Raw genomic sequence first — 23890 nt, 5'->3', positions numbered from 1 at the left:
TCTGCTGGCTGATGTCATGGAACAATAGGGCCAGTACTTCCAGACCCTTTCTTATGCCCCATAACGATCTCCCCCCTACTATCCCCATTAGCTGCCAGACCCATTAACTTCTATAGCTAGAGCAGTTGGAGATTTATCAGTTTATTAGACAACTAAATTACTGAAGCAACTCTAGATGGCTATTGTAGGTAATCCTCAACTTCAACAGTTCATTTAGTGGCTGTTCGAAGTTACAACAGCACTGAAAAAAGTGACATGATCATTACCCCAGACCAGTGTTTCTCAACCTTGGCTACTTGAAGATGTCTGGACTTCAACTCCCAGAATTCCCCAGCCAGCGAATGCTGGCTGGGGAATTCTGGGAGTTGAAGTCCAGACATCTTCAAGTAGCCAAGGTTGAGAAACACTGCCCCAGACTTATGACCATTGCAGTGTCTCTATGGTATGTGATTTGCATTCAAATGCTGGAGAACTGGTTCATATTTATGATGGTTGCATTGTCTTGGGGTCATGAGATCATTTTTCATGACCTTTCTGACAAGCAAAGTCAATGGGGAAGCCAGATTCACTTAACAACCATGTTGCTAACCATGTCACTTAACAAATGTGGCAAGAAAATGGGAAAAACTCACTTAACAAATGTCTCACTTAGCAACATAAATTTTGTTAGAGTTTGTTGCAGAAAAATCAAATTCAGAAAGCACACACAGATAACTGATTCAGCTGGATTCATTAATTTCTTTATATACATAATAGATGAATAAATGTACAATACCAATAGTGGATTTGTGGTTGAAGTTACAAGCAGAACACAAGCAGGAGAGAACAGTTTCATCTCAGAGTTCAGAGCAGACAGTGTCTTAAATTTCTGTTTCAGTTCTTTGCACAGACCCAGAAGGTTGCAGACTAAAACACACACTGGCCCCTAGCTGTTTCAGCTCTCATTGGCTGACCTTGTTATCATGTCTTTCCCAGTCATGAATATGCTAACAAATTTGGGAGTCAGTCATGGTCATACATTAAGTATTACATATATACCTTTAGCTCACAAACATGGTGAATATGAACTGAACGTCTATGAGTCTGAAGTATTCATCATGGCAAGCAGGGCTGCTTCCTGAATACCAGACTTTGTTAAAAGGCCTTATGGGTAAACAGTTGCACAACTGATTACCCTTATCTGGCAGGAACATAAATGCTTGGAGCTGACACAAAATGTGTTGTAACTTGGAGCTTTTGGAATGGAAGTCACAGCAGGAGCAGTCATCTTCTTCTTTTTGTATATTCATTGGGCAATCTGGATAGGATTTGGGCTAATTCTCATGTTCAAGCCAAAAAGAGGCTCTACAATGGCTCTTCTTCCTATGGCAGAAGAGCAAGAGTACCAGAGCAAAGATTTCTCAAGTATTTGAGCATTTTTGAATTCAAAATACCATAGAAGACATACATGATTTTTCTTCGCAGAAAGATTTTGGTTTTTGAAAAGGATCTTCAGAATCCAATATCTGATGCAGATATTTGATATACACATATACATATATACAGGCAAATATGTACAAGCATACTAACTGAGCCCCATTCATTGACTGGAGCTGTTGTCCTATGCAAACCAATGTCAGCTTCCACAAACTTTAATTAGTAATAAATTAGTCTATATCACTGAAGATGAGGTTCCACATAAAACCATAATTTTACTTAATCTCTTATCTTTTTTTCATGAAATAAGCAAATTATTCTTTGCAGATGTTTTCCTTTCATTATTTACTGAAAAGGAAGTATGGAGAATTTCCATGGTTGTCATTGATGGTGCTGAGCTAGGTCTTCGAAGAACTCTGCCAAAGTAGACTTCCTTGCATTTCCTTCGGAAATGTTTACCTATAATGACGTAGACTATTGGATTAAGACAACTATTTATGAAACCGCAATAAGTAGCAATCTGGCTAGCCACAACTATGCCTTGATCTACATCACAACCAACAATGATACCTATTTGAAATAACATATCTATGAATGTGGTGACCTGGAATGGAAGCCAACAGATGATAAACAGAAGAAGGACTGCAAGAACCAGTACAGTGGCTTTTTTCTCAGTCTGAATGGTTTTGATCTTTTGAATGTCACGGTTTTGTAAAACTTGGATGATTTGAACAGAACAGTAGGTAATGATACAGACTGGTATCAGAAAGCCCACTGTGTTCAGCAAAATGGCCGTGAAAATTGTCCACGGAAAATCAGGAGGATATCCCAAAACACAGGCCACACCCTCATATCCATTCACACCCTTTAATTGCCTGAATGCCAGAGTAGGAAAGCAAAGGAAAATGGCAGAAACCCAAATCACAAAGCAGTTCCATTTGGCACACTTTGACTGGCGCATGCGTCCCAGAGACATTGTTTTCACCAAGACCAAGTAGCGATCAATGCTCACCATGACCACAAAATAAATGCTGGAATATAAGTTGATAACAAGGAATGAGTTGATGATTTTGCAAAGGATGGGCCCAAATGGCCAATGGAAGTCGTTGGCTGTGTAGATAGCCCAGAAAGGCAACCCACAGAGTAACAGAAGGTCCGCTGCTGCTAAATTTGCCAGGTAAATTTCAGCCACAGTGGAGCGGCTCTTATGGAAGCACCAGATACTGAGAACAAATAAATTCCCCAGCATTCCCACTATAGTAAGAAACCAGAGAAAGGCAGGCTGGATACGTAACAACCATGTCCAGTCTTCTGGCCAAGGGCAAGATGTGGATTGTGTTGCATTCCAGCTGACTGTACCATTAGGAAGGGCTGTACCATGCTCAACCATAATAGTCGTTGCTTCAGTGCTGAAAAATAAAAAAAGAGGATTAGATCCCTGTTCAGTACAATATTTAAATATCAAATCTTAATTGAAAACTAAGGATGGAATTCAGTTCTATTAGAAGAAACTGGGGCAAGTAAAACAATTAAATGTCCCAGGATTTTAGACATAGACCTACAACTTAGAATAATTTTATTGTCACTTTACATGTACACTAACTGGCATACATTAAAATAAAATTTTGTTGCATACAGCTCTCAAAGGGTCACCACCTCCAATATACACTACCTAATCATGACAAAATATACAAATACAAAATTATGCATGTACCCACATATATTATATGATGCCGAGAGGCAATACAGTATAGTTTGGATGTATACATGTACATGACGAGAAAAATGAATATTGCAAGTTTACCAGACAGATGGCAACACTGCAAGATGCTAAAGAAAATGTTACAGAGAAGTGTTCTTGCTAACAGCAATTCCTACATTGATAGTATATCAGTGAAGCCAAAGGTGCAATGTAGATGTAGGCTGAAATTAAAAAAATCATTCTATCCACTTGCAAAACCTCAATAACAGTGACATAATGTTGTGTTTGGCTGCTCCAAATTACTGTTGAGGCTTTATTATTGAATAGAAACTTAAGAATTGCCAAGTGCTTTGAAACTGATAAAATCCTGCTGAATGGCTGAATGAATTAGGGATGCCTTGTAGACATTTGTAGTCACCCTGGAAATATTCACATCACTAGTGTCCTACCTTGGCAACTGTAAGATATGTGGAGTTCAACTCCCAGAATTCCTCTGCCACCACATGTCTTAAAGTTGCCAAGGTTGGACACCCCTCATCTACATCATCATAAACAAATTATTCTTTGAAGATAAGTACAAATTTATTCATGTGTTCATATTTTCATATGCACTCACACGTACCACTATTACATTTTGGGGTAGTCATGGAATTTTTGACAATAATTTACTATTCTTTCAGAAGACCACAAGATATAGCTTGACAGGTACGTTGTATGGAGCAAAGACTGAATAAAACATAAGTACTGGAAATGTTCCCTTCTCCTTCACTCTCTTCTCTATCTCCATTAACTGATGAATAAACATATTATTCTCTCTGTATGATTACATTTGCGCAAACCTGTCCCACATTATAGAAAATGATTGGTTTCCTGCTAGTTGCTGGAGGGGTGAAAGCTGGGGAATAATCCGCTAGTCATTTTTCATAAGTTGTCCTGACTTAATGATCATCTGTTTTTAATTTGATGAAACAAGGCTGGATAATTGCTTGGATATTTCATGCAGATGTACTTTCAGGGACTGGTGAATCGTGGTCAGTGTAACATATTTGGGAATGAGTTAACTCGGTTCAAGCATTGTGAATTGGTACTTAAAGACTTATAAGGAGAAAATGGATAGTAAGCGTCCAGCCATGAAAAAAAATGTGCAGATACCTTGCACCTTCCATACTGCTTTGAAGTCTGAGTTGCCTTGATCTGGGAAACATAAACCAGAGGCATACCTCTTGTATAATGTGTTATTTGTGGAGTGAGGGAGAGAGATTATGAATTGAAACTATCCCAGCTGCTATAAACCAATTGGTGGGGTGTGTGTGTGTTTCTAATTTAGAATGCTTGTTTGGCTTACACTTAGAAAGGAAAATGTAAGCCAAATGAGCATGCTAAATTCTTGATTTTACATGTTGCATAATAAATGAAAGGGGTAATTTTCCTAAATGTTTAAATTAGTTGAATGGAAATATTTAACTAGAGAAAATAAGTCTAGTAAGATGCACTTAAAACATGCTTTCCGGTTACTTCACTTCAATGAATCTTAGACAGATTATATAGATATATAGATGTAGATATCCCAGCACCATATCTCCAGTGTACATGTTGCTGAGTTACTCCAAGTACCATGGATGGGACTGAAGTCTTAGCTTGAAATCTGAACTCATGAGATTTTTTTTGCAGCAGATACAAATAAAAAATGTACCATGAAGTCCTGTAGGATTTTACCATGTGACAAAATCCTACAGGACTTCAGCTGGCCATACCCTCTGCAAGAATGTTCCATTCCATGCCCACCTAATCATGCAGCCAAAATAGCAGCATAGAAGATTATGAAGAGGCTTAGATCAAGCCCACATTTTAAAGAACTGCAGAAAATCAAGTGAGATGACCTAGTAAGAACTGGAATATGGATTATAATATAGAATCTGGATTTCTCAGTTGGGGAAAAGTGACAGGTGGATTGAGGAGGAGAAAAGAGTTAAGCATCCTTGACAAGCAGCTGTGGGATTCAATTTTTTTTTACTGTGGGCATGTCATGGTTGGTGTGGCATGACTTGGTGGCATGACTTAGTGGGCATAGCAGGGGAAGGATAGTGTAAAATCTCCATTCTCTCCCCTCTCCAGGGGAAGGTTATTCCCCATTTCCTCTTGATCAGATGGGCCTCAGGAGGCAGAGAATAGATGGGGGAGAGGCCAGTCAGAGGTGGTATTTACCGGTTCTCCAAACTACTCAAAATTTTCACTACTGATTCTCCAGAACTGGTCAGAACCTGCTGAATACCACCTCTGTTGACAAGAGTAAGATTTCAACCAGTGGTGGGTTCCAGATCCCGTTCCAACTGGTATGGTTGGAACAAGCCCAGCGTCGCCCACATGGACGCGCGCAGTGTGCGCACACATGCACATGGCATGCGCATGTGTCATACCTGCCTACGACACCTCCGCAAGCCTCAGCGATGCTCCAACTGCTCGTCAGAGCATTGCGCAGGTGCTGTACATGCCATGCGGGTGCGCAGAAGCGCAAAGGCTTAAAAGACAGGTAAGGAGTGCAGGCAGGCAGGTGGGCCCTCCAGAGCACTGTACCGGAACAGTATCCGGTGCTCCGGGCAGGCTCCGGTACGCCCATACCAGGGCGTACCATCTGCAACCCACCACTGATTCCAACCCTAAGCAAATTGATAACCCTGCAATGTTTTGTGGCAATCTCTGCCAGTAAGTGACAATGTACAAGGAGGTCAGCTTTGGGGATTCCAAGGTTACTACAGGAAGCCATTCTTTCTCATATATTTATAGCCACAGAACAATAGAAAAGGAAATGGAGATCATGGTTAGGTTTCCTGCCACTGTCGCTGCATAATAATGTTATGACTTCACACAAAATATTCAGACATAGGAAAGGGATTTTCCCCTAATCCAGTCAAACAAACTTTAACCTGTTGCAGAACAGTATAGGTTTTCCAATTGTGCTGTGATAATCTGGCCTTGTGTTAGGGAATCATATTCCAAGGAATTTTTCCTGATTTATGACTAATAAGGAGTGTAGTTTGTTTCTTTTTAATTATATTTTAAAGGATTTTTTTCTTAATCTTGTTATAAGTGTAATTTACCTGAGAAAACCCCTTCATTTTACCTTCCTTCTGTCTGTGATATCACTACTATCTAGCATTACTGTTTTAATGCTGTCATTTTTTAAAATTATGAAGTAGCATTCAATTTACAGTACTTAAGACAACTTCCAATGGCATCCGTGAGAAAATTACAGGTAATTAAAAGGTAAACATAAATTCCATGAATTAAATAGAATATACTCAGAATGATACCCATAAGTTTTAGAAACATATTCATTAGTGAGACAACACATTGGTATAATAAATTCATGCCTTTAGTATATTACAAATTCTTCAGGTTTTATCTGAATTCCTAACAACAGAAGACAAGACATTAATATGCCCTATTCTTTCTGATTTGTGGAAAATAGAACTCACCCCCGGTCCTCCCTCCTCCCCCTCTCTTTCCACCTTTCTAAGAGCAGGACCCAACCTTAGTAAGGATCAATAGAGTAGGTTTTATTGAACAGAAATTAGATTTGTTTACAGGAAATACATTGAAACAGAGGGCACTGTTTCTCAATCTTGACAATTCTAAACTGTGTGGATTTTAACTCCCAGAATTCCTCAGCAAGCCAAATTCTGTTCACATTCTGGAACATGAAATGTATTATTTTATTAAAGTAGGAGTATGCTCAGTAATAGTTTTCTCTTACCTTTGCTACCGGTTCAGAACTGGGAGCGTGCATGCTCTGTATGGAGAACTAGGCAGGCAGGAACTGAGGTGAGGCAGGTTGAATGCTAAAACAACCTTTATTGTAATAGCTAACAGTGCAAAGTGCAAGGCAACTCCTGAACTGGAAACAACAACATTGGCCGTCTGACAGCTCTTTATATAGTAGCTGTCAGACGGCTGAACCAATCAGAAGGCTGCGTTTTCTCACTGAAAGGCTGCTAGTGTCTTAGCCAATCAAGGGAGTTCTGCAGCCGGCAATGCTTTTGACAGCGTCGTAAGTCCAAGGACTTAACACTGTGTGTGTGTGCGTGCGCACACACTTGCTTCGCTCACACGTGGCGCTTCAGCGCATGCGCATAACCTTCTTTGCATGTGCAGAGCATCCGTGATGACATCTGGGTGGGTGGACGGAGCCTCTCATCACCGCCACTACCGGTTTCCCCGAACCAGGGTGAAACGGCAGAATACCACTTCTGAGTATGCTCCATTTTGGGATACATTGGTGCAAGATCTCCACATTTTAGAGTGTCAGATTTGAAACATTGATCAGTCCAATTTTGGTTTAAAAATAAATAAGCATCAAAAAGAACCAGGAACCTTGACAATCAAACTTTAACTGCAGAACAGTACAGATTTTCCAATTGTGCCGTGATCATCTTAGCTTTGGGTTAGGGAATCATGTTCCAAGGATTTTTTTTCTGATTTATGATTAATAAAGAATGTAGTTTGTTTCTTTAATTAAATTTTAAAGGATTTTTTTCCTTAATCTTGTTATAAGCGTAATTTGCCTGAGATATTACTGAACCCTTGAAAACCGAGGCAGAAGATTTACAGCAAAATGTCACACAATGGCCTGAATATACTTAAAAACTTATACAAAATAAGGGTATCCATTGATCCATTTTGTAGTTCTTGAAAATTTAATTACAGGGTATTGACTGAGAATACAAGAGCTTTTAATAAACATCATGAATCCAAAACAAAACAAAACAAATTATTCTACAACCAAGTGGGCCAGAGAAAATTCATTTAAAAAAGTAAATAGGACAAGGTTACACTTGTATTGGAAAGCTGCATGACTGCTGAGTTCTTGAAGATCAACAGGAAAAAAAACTTTATTTCATTTGATTTCATTCTCTTTTAAAATTAAAATTACCCTTAATTTAATTTAATTAATTACCCTTAATATGCTTATTCTCAGGTAATTCTTGCATCTTTAAACTTGATTTTTTTGGCAGGTCACATACTTAATATATTTCTTAGTATAACTTTAACAGGTGTAGTTTGTTAATTGTTTGTATTGACCACCAGGGAGCGATATCTGACTTGGGACTCATGGTTCATAGCAATTACCATTTGAGTTTGAAGCTCATAGAAAAATCTGTAGCTACATATGCCTGATGAGTCCCAAATAGGTTAAAATGTATTGCATACTGCCCCCTGGTGGTCAATGTAAAACAAAAATCTACCCAGGATATATTTTTATTTGATTATTTTTATCTCACCTCGATTATTTTTATAAATAACTCAGGGGAATGAACATACATAACACTTTTTCCTCCTTCTATTTTCCCCACAACAACAATCCTATGAGGAGGGATCCACTGAGAGAAAGTGATTAACCCAAGGTCACACAGCTGGCTTTTATTCCTAAGGCAGGACTAGAACTCAGTACTGTGTAAAATGTCCTTCATTACTCAGGTTTCAGTGGAGGGTTGCAGGCGGTACGCCCCGGTATGGGCATACCAGTGCCTGCTGGGAGCACCAGGTACTGTTCCGGTACGGTGCTCTGGAGGGCCCATCCACCCACACGCACTCCTTACCTGTATTTGAGCTGTTTGGGGCTTCTGCGCATGAAGCGTACAGCGCCTGCGCGATGCTCCGCCAAGCAGCTGGAGCATCACGAAGGCATTGCAGAGCATCGCAAAGGGTAAGTACGCATGTACACGCTGCATGGGTGTGCACACGTTCATTTGGTGGACGCCCGGCCCCATTGCACTGTACCGGTTGGACCACTGTCAGGATTGTAAGGTGAGAATGAAAGAGAAGCCTCATTTATGGGGGCAAGATGTAACGTAACAGCTCCTTCTTTCTGGTATGAGACCTTTAAAATATGATACTGTATCAGTATCTAAACCACCCAGAGTCCCTTGGATAGTGAGGTGGGTGACATCTAAATTTTATAAATGAAATAAACACCATCCTGAAGATAGAATTTGTTAATTATTTTTGTGGTCAAAAGTCCATGCAAAAGGGCTGCTGGTGACCTAAGCCTGATTTTGAACATGTAGTTCTGTGTTGTTCATTTTATTGATTGTACTTTTATTGGTCAATGACCAAAATGAAGTTCTGCATGTTTGTCTACATTTTGTTTGAAGCACAGCATAACCTTCATTCCATTAGGAGTGTTCTGGTTATCTCTAATTTTAGTTATTGTGGAGAAATAATTGGAGGGAAATCCACATGGCAGTTCATCCTTACCAGGAATTAGAGAAATGGTTGCTAATCAAACCAGAGGTGGGTTGCTCCCGGTTTGGCCCACATCGGGCAAAACGGTAGTGGCGATGGTGGGAAGCTCCGCCAGTGGTGGGTTCCTACCAGTTCTAACCTATAGAAGAGGTTCCACAAATCTACCGTGCCATTTAGAACCAGTTCTAGCTCCCTCCCCTGCCCGTTCACATCACGTTTGCCCCACCTGCCGCTCACTAATTGGCTGGCTCACCAATCGCCCCGCCCACCTCTAAGAATCCTATCTAAACCTTAAAGTCTTAAAGCTGTCAAGTTTGAACACCCCTGGGGTTTTTTTCTAAAGGGTTAGGGGTGCAAGGGTCTTGTAACTTGACAGCTTTAAGACTTGCGTGCTTCAAATGCCAGAGTTTCTGAGCCAACATTTTGGTTGCTAAGCAAGAGCGTTGTTAAGTGAGTTTCACCACATTTTACAAGTTGATCACACCCACCCAATCACATGACAAGCCACTCCCACTCAGTCACATGGCTGGCAAGCCACTCCCACCTAGTCACATGGCCGGCAAGCCACTCCCACCCAGTCACATGGCCGGCAAGCCACTCCCACAAAGTAGGCCACATCTATAGAAGAGGTTCTAAAAAATTTTGAAACCCACCACTGGGCTCTGCCTATATACCTGAATGCTTCTGCGCATGCGCAGAAGTGTCATGTGTGTGCGTGCGCATGCACATGAGCAAATCAGTAATAAAAATAATGGAAACCCACCACTGAATCAAACCTTTACTGATACCCAAAGCAAAAAGGAAAAGGACAAAAAGCTGCATGTTGAATTCTTATAATTATAATTATAATGCTGAAGCGCTTGGAATTCACTACTCAATCATCCAGTAATAACCATGAAGAATATTTCTGAGAGGATAAAGAAAATTATTTTGTCAAAATACATTTGGCAATGTTATTTTTGTTATATTATCCTGCATTTATGAATACCCTAAGCTTGCTTTTTAACATTAATTTTGTTCTACACAAATTATAATTTACCAGAAAGTGCTATCAAGTAGCGATTTCATTACTTTTTGTTGCCTATAAAATTTGAGGTTATGTTCCCACCGTGCAGTTGGGAAGAAGGATTGTACAATATTCCGAATTGTCTGAAAGGGCTTTCATGCCAGAAACTGGAAAAGAGCTCTGCAGGAAAAACAGGAAATGTCATTCAAGCACAATTCTACCCTGGTCAATTTAAAACAGTTTCTTCAGGTTATTTCTGAGAAGAACTGAGTTGCTGGAAATGACCTTCTTGCACAAGTGGATGTAGACTCATTTCATTACAACTGGAATAGTTTTAGTTTAGTTCTTCTGGGCACGCAATCTGCTTCCTTACCTCAGGAATTTTTATTTTCAGTTGCTACCTTATTAGATTAATATCAGAAGCCTTTGTCCAATTTCCCATTCAGTGGTAGAGTAATTCTCATTTCAATTGATAGTTTTCCTCTGTCCAAGACTCAAGAACAAAATTACAACTTCATCTGAGCCAATCTTTTTGAATTGCTATAATCACTAAATAATTCAAATTTTAATAATTCTAATTCTACTTCTTCTAATACAGTAGAACCTCTGGTCATGACCATAATTCATTTCATAACTTTGGTTGCAACCCAATTTGGTCATGACTGGAACTAACCAAATTTAATGTAAAATTAATGCAATGGCCACACGTGGATTCAACAGGAAATTTGGCACTTACAAAAAACCCACTTTGATTGTGGTCAGAAAGTTCATGACCAGAGGTTCTACTGTACTAATAATAGCTAGTTTTTTTTTTCAAAAAAAAACAAAAAAACACCACACATAGATAGGAATAGAAGCACATAGAAACATATGAAGAACGGTTGCAGGAACTGGGTATGTCTAGTTTAATACAAAGAAGAATTAGGATAGAGTTGATAGCAGTGTTCCAATATCTCAGGGGTTGCCACAAAGAAGAGGGAATCAAACTATTCTCCAAGGTACCTGAGGGTAGAATAAAAAGCAATGGGTGGAAACTAATCAAGGAGAGAAGCAACTTAGAACTGAGGAGAAATTTTTTGACAATTAGAACAATTAATCAGTGGAACAGCTTGCCTCCAGAAGTTGTGAATGCCCCAACACTGGAAGTCTTTAAGAAAATGTTGGATAGCCATTTGTCTGAAATAGTATAGGGTTTCCTGCCTAGGCACAGAGTTGGACTAGAAGATCTCCAAGGTCCCTTCCAGTCTGCTATTGTATTGTGTTGAACTGAATACCATGTTTCCCCAAAAATAAGACAGGGTTTTATTTTATTTTCTTCCCCCGAAATGTTCTCGGCCTTATTTTCAGGGAGGTCTTATTATTTTTGTGGTGCAGGTGGCCCCTTAACCTCAGCCCATGGCCAATGGATCAGCTGATCCAGAGAGTTCTGGAAGTTCTGTCTCTGTTTCTGGCACATTCTTGCCAGCCCTAGCGTCTCTGTACCTGCCACTTTTTTTGTGGCTGCTACTAAAAGAAGGGGCGTGGTAGCTAGGATTTGCAAGAGCGGCCTCTGCGAGGCTGTTCCACATGGATGGCAGGTGCATGTGGGACATGTGGGACATGTTCCCCTCTCCCCCCCCCAGGAAATGATGGGGGCCAGTTGCATTTAAATATTTTAGGGGAGGGCTTATTTTAGCACATGTGCACAAAAGCCCAATTGAATCTTATTACCTGGGGAGATCTTATTTTGGGGAAAACAAGGTATATGAATAAGCATCAAAATTAATACAGTAAGAATTTGGGAATGAAGAGACCGGAGTCTAAAGTAGATCAAGAATTTTAAAATTAATTACCCTTTTATTTTTTTATAAATACCTGAATATATATTTTAACTTATATGATTTTTATAGGTACCCATCCCACAGAAGTGATACTGGGAAGCTTCAAAGATTAAAGCACAGAAAGCCCATTATATACAATATAATCTAAGGTACCCAAGGATAAACTATAATTATAACAGAAAAGTCCTGGCACCTTGACTTGTCTCTGAAACTAGTGGCAAAGGAAGGTACTAGTTCAGGGATATAACAAATCTGAAAGTGCAATTAACTTACATACAATACACTTGGACATAATAGAGGAAATGGCAATAGTTCTTTCCCTAATGTTCATTTATTGTTTAATATTTCAATCTATTCCCTCCCTTTCTGCTTAGTGGGTGCTCAAGGAAGCTACTGTATTTTTCAGACTATAAGACGCATCGGAGTGTAAAACACACCATGATTTTGAAGAGGTAAATGGGAAAAAAAAGTTTTTGCACTCTGAAGGTTTCCCAAACATTAAAAAAAAAGGGCATGCAGAGTTTTGGGAGGCTTGTAGAGTGCTCCTGGGAACTGGGCCCCCTCCCTCAAAACAAGCAAAAAACAGCCTGTTTTTCACAAAAATGGGCTGGTGTTTTTTTTTTTTAAAGGGTATGCAGAGCTTTGGGAGGCTTGTAGAAAGGCCGGGGGGGGGGGGGGCAAAAATGAGCAAAAATTGGCTATTTATTGCAAAAAAAAGAAGGGCATGCAGCGGGGTTGGGAGGATTATAGAGTGCTCCTGGGGGCTGGGCAGGATGAGCAAAAAGGGCCCAGTTTTTTGCTCATTTGTGCCCTCCCCAGCCCCCAGGAGCACTTTGCAAGCCTCCCAAACCCTCTGCACATCCATTTTTGCAAAGGGAGTGGGGTTTCAGTAGGCCAAAATGCTGTATTCAGTGTATAAGATGCACCCAGATTTTCACCCTCTTTTTGGGGGGAAATTGGAGTTGGGAGGGGATGGAGATTTTACAGTATCCTCCTCTGCCACACACACCAAGCTACGTCCAGAGAACCGGTAGTAAACAAATTTGAATCCCACCACTGAGGGCGGGACGCATACAATTCTAAATCTCAGTTTATTACTTGTGCAACATATGGAAAAGTATGAGGAACGTCTCCTGTTGATGAGAGATTTTTTTACATAACTCATTAATTCAAGTTTAGAATTTGCTGTGATGAGGTACAACGCTGGTTTCAAAACAAGGTTTGTCCGATACATGAAAATCTTTGAGATCAACGGCGATTTAACCTTGATCAGGGCTGAGTTCTGGCTGCTGTTACTTCCGGTTCGCTCAGGGACGCGCTCCGTGTGTGCTTGCTTGATGCACGCTATGTGTGCATCTGCAGTACTAAAAAATTATGCTGAATATGCAGCCAGAAGCACAAAACAAGATGGCGCCGCCGAGAGAACCGCTTCGGGAATGTGGCAGACCACAGCTGAACTGGTCCAAACTGGTAGCAACCTACCTCTGGTTTTGATGCCTTTGAATGAAACATCTGCAAAAAACCAGGCAATCTCAGAGAGCACCAAGGACCCCTCATTTCAATCCTGAGCTAGAAATATTCTCCTTTATTGGTAGCCTTGATGCCTTTGAAGGCCATCTGCAGAGATATCAGTGGACTTCCTTGTGCAATTGGTTGGCCACCGTGAGAACAGAGTATGACAACAGAAGGGGCAGTGGCCCGATCCAATAAAGGAATTGTTTCTTGGTAAAACAGAAATGAAAAGCTAACAAATTATTTCCATAGGAAATTCAAAAGTGAGCAAACAGTTAGATGACAGAGCAAAGAAACGTAACATTTCCCAGTTGCAGGGTGTGTCTTTTTTTAGAAACAATAAAATTTGTGGCATAAAATCAAAACAAATAAATATTTCAAAATTATTTTTGCCCTGGCTGTAGGAGCTCAGGTGGCAGAATCCTTTACAAAAATTAAATTTTTGTTCTTTCATGTCTTGCATTTGTCAGAATAAATAAAGGGTTACTCTTCAAACTACATCAGCATCAGATACTCACCCTGTTCCGTATCTCCTCACCCGACTGTGGCCAGTGATGATATTACAATGATCACTGAATTATTTTGGGGCTACCCACACATCCCTAGAATTGCCCTGAAGTCTTAAAAAAAGAACTTCTGCAAATCCTAAGGCTCAAAGAGCATAAAGAATATCCGAACCACACAATTCACATTTAAATCATCCTCAACATGGTATAAGCCCAAAATGAATGTAATTTACTTTCAATCCACAATTCAAACCTGAAGTTTTGGCACATCTTTAATTTGGACCGGTACCAATACATCTTTATTGGACCGGTAAGGATGATTTCTGGGAGTGGTTCTGAATGTTTGATATACATTCGATATGAAGCTATTATCAAATCAGAAGGTTCACATGTATATTGTAAAACAATTTTTACCTGGTTGACTATCCCATGATACTTATAAATTGAGTTACAAAAAGGGCTTAATTGATATATGCTATATAATAATTCCAAAATAAAATTGTAAAAAGGCTATTAAAATAGAAATCTTTCTATGTTTTAGCTTAAACTGTCTTCTTATTGATTCTATGCCAATCTTGAAAGCTTTCTCATTCTCTTTCAAAAGGTTGCCGGTAAAATAACAATAACAAAGCACCCTGTTTAGTTTTGCAGATTCTCACAAAGAAAACAAATCTTATCTATTTAAATCCTTTGCTGCTCATAGAAATCATCTGATGGGATTAAAAAGAAGTTTTCTTTTCCAATTATTTCTCTAGATCACTTGGCATCTCTTTTCTTCCTTTCTAGCAATTGCATCCGGTTAGCTTAATTCATTCATTCATTTCATGAATCAAGATCACTTCTGCCTTAATAATTTTTCAAAGGAGGAATTACTTGCAGTTCATAGAGATTTTATGATCTCATTCATGTTACTAATTAAAAGAACTAAAATGACTAGAGTGGATATGAGCATTTTAGCTTCATTCTAGTGAATATGTTCTTTTAAAAACATCTCTTACACCTTGATATCATTTCGGCAGAGAATATTGCCCCAAATTCCCAGTAAACAATATATTAGAAGAGGAACTGCATGTCAGCTTCAGTGAAGAAAGATTACAAAGTGTATTAGTAGGTCTCTAATGACCTAGAGAGCAGAAGTGCAACAACTTGATTGCATTTTTCTTGGCTCCAGATTACTAGATTATATCTGTGACATGTAGGATGAAAGTAGTGATAATTGGATTCACATACACCAAGTCAAAATGTTTACATTACGTGCTTGTACAATATTTTATTTGTTCCCTAAGAGGGAAGTTTGAATGAGTTCAGAGGATTTCCTTCTTAGAAAACAGACAATTGGACTGTAGCCCAACCTAATCTCCAATATTTTCTACATCCAACCTATTCATTAAGAAAGGCAAGCACATGGCAGACTCTGGATGTTATGGACCACAAATCCGACAGTCCTTTGCCATGAGGAACACTGATGAGAACTGAAATCCAAATCATCAGGGGGAAATCAAACTATTTCCCCTGCTGTAGGGAAATTGAGAATGGCTGTTCCTAGTATATTATCCTGTTCATAATAGTGGCTTCATCTAGCAATTTCCATTTCATTTTTTTAAAATGCAGGACAACTTTTTAATTCTGTTGCTAATGCATCTTCTTTCATCTCTCTGGTTTTCTTCTCTTCCCCTTATTTTTTTAAAATCAAAACACTAAAAAATTCATCAAGTTACAAGTAAATCTCACCTTGACTGAAGGCCTGACCTCTTCATGGAGGTTCTGACTAGCAGGTTTACTATCATAAATCAACATCAACATAAATAAAATCACTCTATAACTGCTTGCCCCATTACCACCACCCGCTCCCAAAAAAGAATTTTGACTTATTGAGCAATACTTATATTTTAACAACCTTCCTCAGCTTGTAATTGTCCCGGCATGTTAAAATGTGTTTCCCATAGTTTCCAGCCATTAGGGCCATAGTAGATTTTATTCAGTTGTGCTTCAAAATAGCCAAAAAAAAAAGAAAGAAAAAAAAGAATATTCAAGCACATACAGAACAAAGCAATCACACTGTTCAGGAAAATGACAGCAGTTGATTTCAGTCCATCTGGAGTGACCAAGGGAAAATTCATTTATAACTTACAGCTTCTCTGTTTTTGTTTCATGTTTTTTAAAAAAAGTCTCACTGCATCCTTTCTAACTCCTCAGTGTGTTCCAGAGCTTTTGTGTCCAACGTTTCTTGCGTTCTAATCTGCCTTGAAAGCACTTATTGGAGGACACTATAGTCAAAACCACACACACACATACACACACAAACACACATCTATCTGTTATCTATGAATGCTAAGTCTTTTTAGTTTGTGCTGGGACATTAATCGAATTAATTATTGTATTCCGCAATAAAAATAGGAATTAGAATTGCAAGAAAGATGTTAGAAAGTTTTACGTTTAACAATCTACTCAAAGAAAAACAGACCTACCGTAGATATTCCATTCCAGCAAGAGATTCTGGCTTTGGATGTTCACTCAAATTGTAGCTGCCTTTATGAATCACTTTGTGCTGCAGCTGTGGCTTTTCTGGAAAGAATTGAAGCAGCTCCTCCCACCGTAGATGAAACTGATTTATGTTTCTACACCCATGTCTTCTAGTGTTCCCTAAGTAGCTGCTTTTGGCTTTATGAAATTGTGGCCTTTTGATGAGCAGCTGAGAATAAAACATAAACCATCCATAGACACTGATAGTTTCAGGGACACAACACCTTTTCTGGATGCAGATATGAAGCTACCTTACATTTCATCAATCTAGCAGGCTTAAATGGTTTGTCTTGTCTTCTTCTTTTTCATTCGTCAGTTGGTGATCCCCTCCTTTCCTTTTTTTTTGGTATGGCACTTTGAGTCACATTGTTTGAGTTGGATGCCCTCTAAATGCTTCAATAAATAGTCTGCTTCTGGTCTTCAGTTTATTCCTGTTCAGCCTGTACATTTGTAATAGAATTGACAAACATGCATGACAATTTGAGATTATGTCACAATGTAACACCTGGAGGAAGTGTATGTATTAATGGGACACCAGGGGTTGTACAATTATATGGGTTGGCTGGAAATTAGAGTGGAAGAAGGGGAAATAATATTTTGAGGGTTTTGTGCCTGGGTCTGGTCTGTGTTTGGTTGGAGGGTAGGTCAGCTGTTATAGGTATGTACCATTATACCTACATATAAGACCACTGCTCCATAAGCTGTATTGTTTACTTTTGGGTGCAATTTTTGATGACAGTTATCACACAGAGAGCCCTACATGCAGAGGTGGTATTCAGGAGTTCTGACCAGTTCTGGAGAACCGGTAGTGGAAACTTTCAGAGAACCAGTAAATACCACTCCTGACTGTCTCTGTCCCCATCTATTCTCTGCCTCCTGAGTCCCAGTCGATCAGGAGGGAATGGAGATTTTACAGTATCCTTCCCCTGCCATGCCCACCAAGCTCCACCCCACCCACCAAGCCACGCCCACAGAACCAATAGTAAAAATGTTTGAATCTCATCACTGCCTACATGGCGTAAAACTTAATAAATTGAAGGATCACTTATCTCTCAGTTTCCGGCCATGATCTCATTGAGTAAGCAGTGCCTTTTCAGTCACAGCACCAGCCTTCTGGAACAGATTGCCCAGAGATTCAAACTACCCCATGGTTTGCCTCCCTTTAAACAAGCCCTGAAACTTGGCTCTTTCTCTAGTCCTTGGAATAGGGTGGCAGTTGGGCCCCTTTAAGTTATGTGTTGTAAGGAAAACAGGGTTTGTATTCTTCTATCTGGGTAACTATCATCTTTCTTTCTTGATATTGTGATGTTTCTTCCTTTTAAAATTGTCAGGGCCTTAGAAATGTGCTTTATAAAGAAAATAAATGATGTTATTTTTGTGGTGTGGGGTATAATGCTTCTCCAAATAGCAGTTTTTGACTGGCTTAATGACTGCTCCCCCTTTCCCAACAATATATCTAACCAAAGTTTCCTGATTGCTTATTTGTACCCTATGACTATCATTAAGTGCTGTACCTTATGATTCTTGACGAATGTATCTTGTCTTTTTATGTACACTGAGAGCATACGCACCAAAGACAAATTTCTTGTGTGTCCAATCACACTTGGCCAATAAAGAATTCTATTCTATTCCATTCATTCCATTCATTCCATTCCAATCCATTCCAATCCATTCCAATCCATTCCAATCCATTCCAATCCATTCTATTCTATTCTATTCTATTCTATTCTATTCTATTCTATTCTATTCTATTCTATTCTTTTGGGTTTCTGGGTATATTTGACCCCCTGGTTTGACTGATGAATATAACTGTGTTTTGCTACATCATCATCATTAACCTAAGGCAGCAGGGTTATTATGAGGTGGGCATTAATTTCAATGTTAAATTGCCACATGATGGCATAAATGGCACATTTGGCATAAGTGACACATGAAGTATGGACATGCAATGATAAACAGTAGGATAGGAAATTTCCTTGCTCCTTGAAAGATTTCTCTATTGATGTAAGTTCTCCCATTCTATCACCATTTGCCAGTAGCTCTGTTTTGCATAATGGTAGTGATCTTTGCACAAAGCTTCTGATATCTTTACCGATTCCTATTATTTCTAAGTATTTGAATTACCTAGTCATGTGGCAAGAAGTCCAGTGTCTTCTTGTAATCATTCCAGGCTACATTCAAGTCAGTAGTGGGTTGCCAATTTTTTTATTACTGGTTCGGGCGTGCTCGCACAATACTTCGGTGCATGCGCAGAAGAGTCCAGGTGAGTGGATGGAGCCTTCTGCCACTGCTACTACCGGTTTGCCCGATCCAGGCTGAACCAGGAGCAACCCACCTCTGATTCAACTTGATCTTTCTTGTCTTACGGTTCTCCAAAAGCATCTTGTTCATTAGGAGCTGATATTTTGTCCCTCTGCTATTTGGGCTCAGATCCTTTCTGCTCAGATTTTCCACTTGATGCTATTATACTATATTAACTATCACACCAGTTAGCAATTTTAAAGTTGTTGGTAACCAGGTAACTGCCCTTTAGTTGTCTGGTGCTGCCCCTTTCATTGGATCTTTCATTATCATTTGGATTTTGCCAGATGTTAACCAATCTTCAGTTTCACCTCCTTAAAGTATGTGGTTAAATTGCTTGGTGATGAGTGGGTACAGACTTGTCAGACACTGCAACCAAAATCTAAGCAGTTCAAAATGTATCCATGAATACATGTTGGTTCTAATCAATTCTTGATCTTCCTTGCCTTTTCCCACACAATTTCTGCTGTCATTACAACTTCTTTCATTTTTTTATTCTTATCCATCTCCTTCAACCAAAAAATGTTCTTGTTGCATTTCTTTGGGCGATCCTATATATGCGTCCAAAGCTGCACTGCTTCTTCCTCATCAGGTGTTGACTGATTCACTGCAGTTTCTCCACTAATGGATTGGTAGAAACATTTTTGATGGATTGAAATTGGAGAATCTGCCTATAATTTGCAATTTAAGCTTTCTATCTGTGGATTTCCTAGGCTATAGCTGTTATTTGCTGCTTTACTATTTCCAGTTCTTCCTTGATCTTCCTTGTTTCTAAGTGATATTGTTTGTTAAGGGGTATTGTTTGATCTTCTTGTTCTTGAACCTTTTTTTCACCTGTTTTGGCTTGCTTGCATCTGATTTTAGCCTACTGACCTTATTTTCCACTCTGATCCTCCATTTTGGTGGTGTACTATTTGGGTTTTTTTCTTCTTTGTTTACTTTGCATCCAAAGTACTGTACAGGCTGTACATTAATTGCTTCCCCCACTTGCATTGAGTTGGTGCTTATATTTGATATTACAGTGTTGACATCTTAGTATTTGTGCTAGTTTTTAATTTCTTGTAACAACCTCCAATGCGGACAACCTTATTCTGTTGCTTTTAGATGCTCAGTGATTCTTTGTTTCAATTCTTCTGATTTCCAAAGAGAGGCCATTCCAAAGCACTACCACAGTAGTGAAGTGACATCTCATTTTGGTTTCCCAAATCTCTCAGAAGTGTGGAACCACCAGAAGGGTCAAGGAGGTTCTGGTTGAGAAGGCAGTCCTGCCAAATGTGATTCATTTGTTTCTGATTTTGGGTAATTTGCAAGCCTGCTATAATGGTTAACTTTTCTTTTCTTTTCTTTTTTTGAGTTTTTTTAAATTTTAGTTCATATTAGATTATACACTTTAAGTCAAAAATCTTTGTATATCTTACTATCAATGTACCACAATTTTCATTTGACTACAATTATTTGAACATGCTTTTACCTCAAATCATTCATACTTAAAGATACAACCACATAATGGTATTCATTAGTTATTTCAAAAAATCCTCCAATAACATTACACCTTTATAGCATCTTTTAAGTAAAAGTCAATTAATAAAGTTTCTAAGCCTTCCCCCCCTTTTTTATCCAACTCACTGATTAAAATTTATATCCAAGTTACTTTTTTGCCAATACCATAGCATGTATATATTATTAAACAATGACCATTAACATTTCCTTGTTATTATTATAATTGGCTAAAAATCATTTACTATTTATGTCCCATCTCCTCTCGTCAGACACTCCCAAAAAGAAAAACCTTACACTTTATAACAAGATCTAAATAAAAATTTGTTAATAAAATTTTATAGGTCTTTTTCCCAAGTCACAATTTGTAATTTATATCCAAATTTCTTTTGCTAGATTACCATACATGTATTAGGCTGTATCCATTATTGTTTCCTTATTGTTATTATAGTTAATTAATTGTTAGCAAATAAACATTTGATAACAATCTAAAACAATCCAAGAGTTATAGAATTCCTACTTATTAATCACCAAAATCAACTGATTTTTTATTATCAACTTTCATTATCAACCTATATCTTTCCAGTAACAAAAAGTCTTATCTCTCTTGACAATTGTGGTGTAAGTCTTCTTTTTATCTCCTTTATAAGGTTTTTATAGACTTCTCTCTGCACTTTGAACTCACTGTTGAGGATTTATATCCAAGTTACTTTTGCCAATACCATAGCATGTATATATTGTTAAACAATGTCCATTAACATTTCCTTGTTGTTATTATAATAGGCTAAAATCATTTACTATTTACGCCCCATCTCATGGTTAACTTTTTTTGGGTGACTACTTACTATATTCAATACAGTCTAGATAAATCTCCTGATTTAGCCATTAGTGTAAATGCAGAATGTTATCTTTGAATTGAAAGGGAACCCTTTCCTTTTTTGATTATGTTGATCAGGATTCTGATAACTGTCATGCTTGCTCTAAAGATTCTTATGTTGAAATGACAGACATAAAATCCAGGCCTTAGCAGTCTTCAGGGTTGTAGAAACCTCTGATAAGAAGTCATAGGCACGCAGTTGAACATGTGATGATAACCACAATGTGATGACTGCTGCTTACTTACTTAGTGGTGACATAATAGCAGTATTCCAATATCAAAGGGGCTGCCCCAAAGAAGAGGGGGTCAACCTACGTAATCTACAAAGCATCTTCAGACAGGACAAGAAACAATGGATGGAAATTGAGGAGACAAGCAACCTAGAATGGAGGAGAAATTTCCTGACAGTTAGAACAATTAATCAATGGAACAATTTGCCTCCAGAAGTTGTGAATGCCCCAACACTGGAAGTCTTTAAGAAGATGTTGGATAGCCATTTGTCTGAAGTGGTGTAGGGTTTCCTTACTGAGCAGAAGGTTGAATTAAAAGACTTCCAAAGTGCCTTCTAATTCTTATTCTGTTACTCCATCAGGGTGCATTCAGCAGCTGTTGATGATGGCTGGGAGATAAAAGAAAGGATAAGGGCGGCTTATCTTTTCCAAGAAATTATGCAGTTGAAGCCCTGGATTTATGCAATGATGTAGACATGTTTTGACTACAACATATTTCATTGTTTGTTTGAGTTAATTTGGTTAACAGAACCCCTTTTACTTCCTGTTGCTCACTCAGTATTTTAAAAACTCACAAAGCTTTCATTATACATGGGGCCCAAACATTGCAACAATAGGAAGCCCTTAGTTTGTACATCAAATGGAAAAGACATTCCTCATATCCTCCCTTCTATGATTTTACATGGTTGGTAGCAGCATAAAACTTTCAAAATCAGGAAATTATTTCTGGGCATAGGAAACGTACAATTTCCCCCCCGTCACCAGCTTATTGCTCACCTCTACCCACCTACTCCCCTGGGTAATTCTTATTTCGTGTACAATATTCTTATTTCTGGGAAAAATGTTAGTGGATAAAAAGCTTTTGAATACATCGTGTTTCTCTGAAAATCAGCCAGAGCTATGTCATTCTTTCTGAATCCTACTGAAATATTTTTGTGAGTACTTTCCACTGCTTTGAGATAACGGCTTTTTGTGATTGCAGTTAGTTACCCAAGGAATGGTTTCTCTACCACCCGGAATTTCCATTTTCAACTGAAAAGCTTTCCAGAGGTTTTGGGTAAAAAGTATCAGCAAGTCTGAGAGATTACAGAGTTGTAGAGGGTTAGATTCAGGGGTGAAATTCTTCCGGTTCAGCCGAACTGGTAGGGACAATTGTCCCTGGTTCTGCAAACTGGTAGTAAAAAAAAAAGATTCTGAGGATCATGCGGTTCAGCTGTGAGCTGTGCAATCATCAGAAGCTTCCCCTCCCCGCTGCTTGTTAAAGCATAGCTGATCCGCGTGATCATCAGAAGCTTGTTTTTCACTTTTTAAAGCATTTTTCCTCCCTATTCGCCTGAACCAGCAGGAAAAAACTGCTTTAAAAAGTGAAAAAAGAGGTTCCAACGATTGCTCAGCTAACAGCTAATCCATGCGATCATTGGAAGTTTTTTTTTCACTTTTTAAAGCAATTTTTTTCCTGCCGGTTCAGGTGATTAGGCAGGAAAAAATGCTTTAAAAAATGAAAAAAGGTTGGCCACCCAGTCACATGACCCACCCACTAAGCCATGCCCACACAACCAGTGGGCAAAAAAAAAAAAGATTTCACCAATGGTTAGATTGTTGTAATCAGTGAAATTTAAGGTCTCTTGGCCCTCATCCTGACACATGTCCAGATTTTAATAATGTGGAGAAATAGCAAATTATAATATACAGATTGAGGCAACAGGTTTAGTTCTAGCTATGAAGAATAATATTGAACCTCTATGAACAGTGTTTGGAACTGTCTCCCCTACTTCTAAAGATAACCTTTTAAATTTATTTTTAATTAATTTGTCACATTTAGAAACTGCCCATCTCCCTCACAGAGCAACTCTGGGCAGCATACGAATAAGATATAAAAACTTAAACATCACCCTATAAGTACTGCAATACAAATGCAGATTAAAACAAGAATAAAATATTTAAAATTCAGAATTAAAAGGTGGGGGAAGGGCCTTCAGGTGACCAACTGCCCAATTGCTGCATGCATTTCTGTGGAGCCCAAGTGAGTCAGAAGAGTCAGGCCTTCAGAAATTTCCAGAAGGCCAGGAGAATGGGTGCCTTTTTTGTGTCTGGGTGGTGGTGGCATTTGTTTGTTTGTTTGTTTGTTTGTTTATCTTTTATGATTCCCTTCACAAGGATGCCACATAGTGGCTTTGGGTGAATGTTCCACAGGATGGGGGCAACCATAGCGAAAATTCTCTTCTTGGATCACCAGTCAAAATTATTTAACTGACAG

The 23890-nt window shown here is 38.7% G+C and overlaps 1 protein-coding gene across 1 annotated transcript; it reads right to left on the bottom strand.

Moving 5' to 3' along the window:
- Window positions 1-878: 878 nt before the first annotated feature.
- Window positions 879-7005, bottom strand: LOC116504453 (B2 bradykinin receptor-like). The gene is made up of 2 exons (XM_032211496.1): window positions 6873-7005; window positions 879-2825 (listed from the first exon to the last, which is right to left on the bottom strand). Exon 2 carries the CDS (start codon window positions 2804-2806, stop codon window positions 1715-1717), a length of 1092 nt encoding a protein of 363 aa, XP_032067387.1. The 5' UTR covers window positions 2807-2825; window positions 6873-7005; the 3' UTR covers window positions 879-1714.
- Window positions 7006-23890: the final 16885 nt, after the last annotated feature.

Source organism: Thamnophis elegans, chromosome 1 (assembly GCF_009769535.1).
Source record: "Thamnophis elegans isolate rThaEle1 chromosome 1, rThaEle1.pri, whole genome shotgun sequence".
Taxonomy (NCBI): Eukaryota; Metazoa; Chordata; class Lepidosauria; order Squamata; family Colubridae; genus Thamnophis; species Thamnophis elegans.
This window is presented reverse-complemented; position numbering and strand designations above follow the sequence as displayed.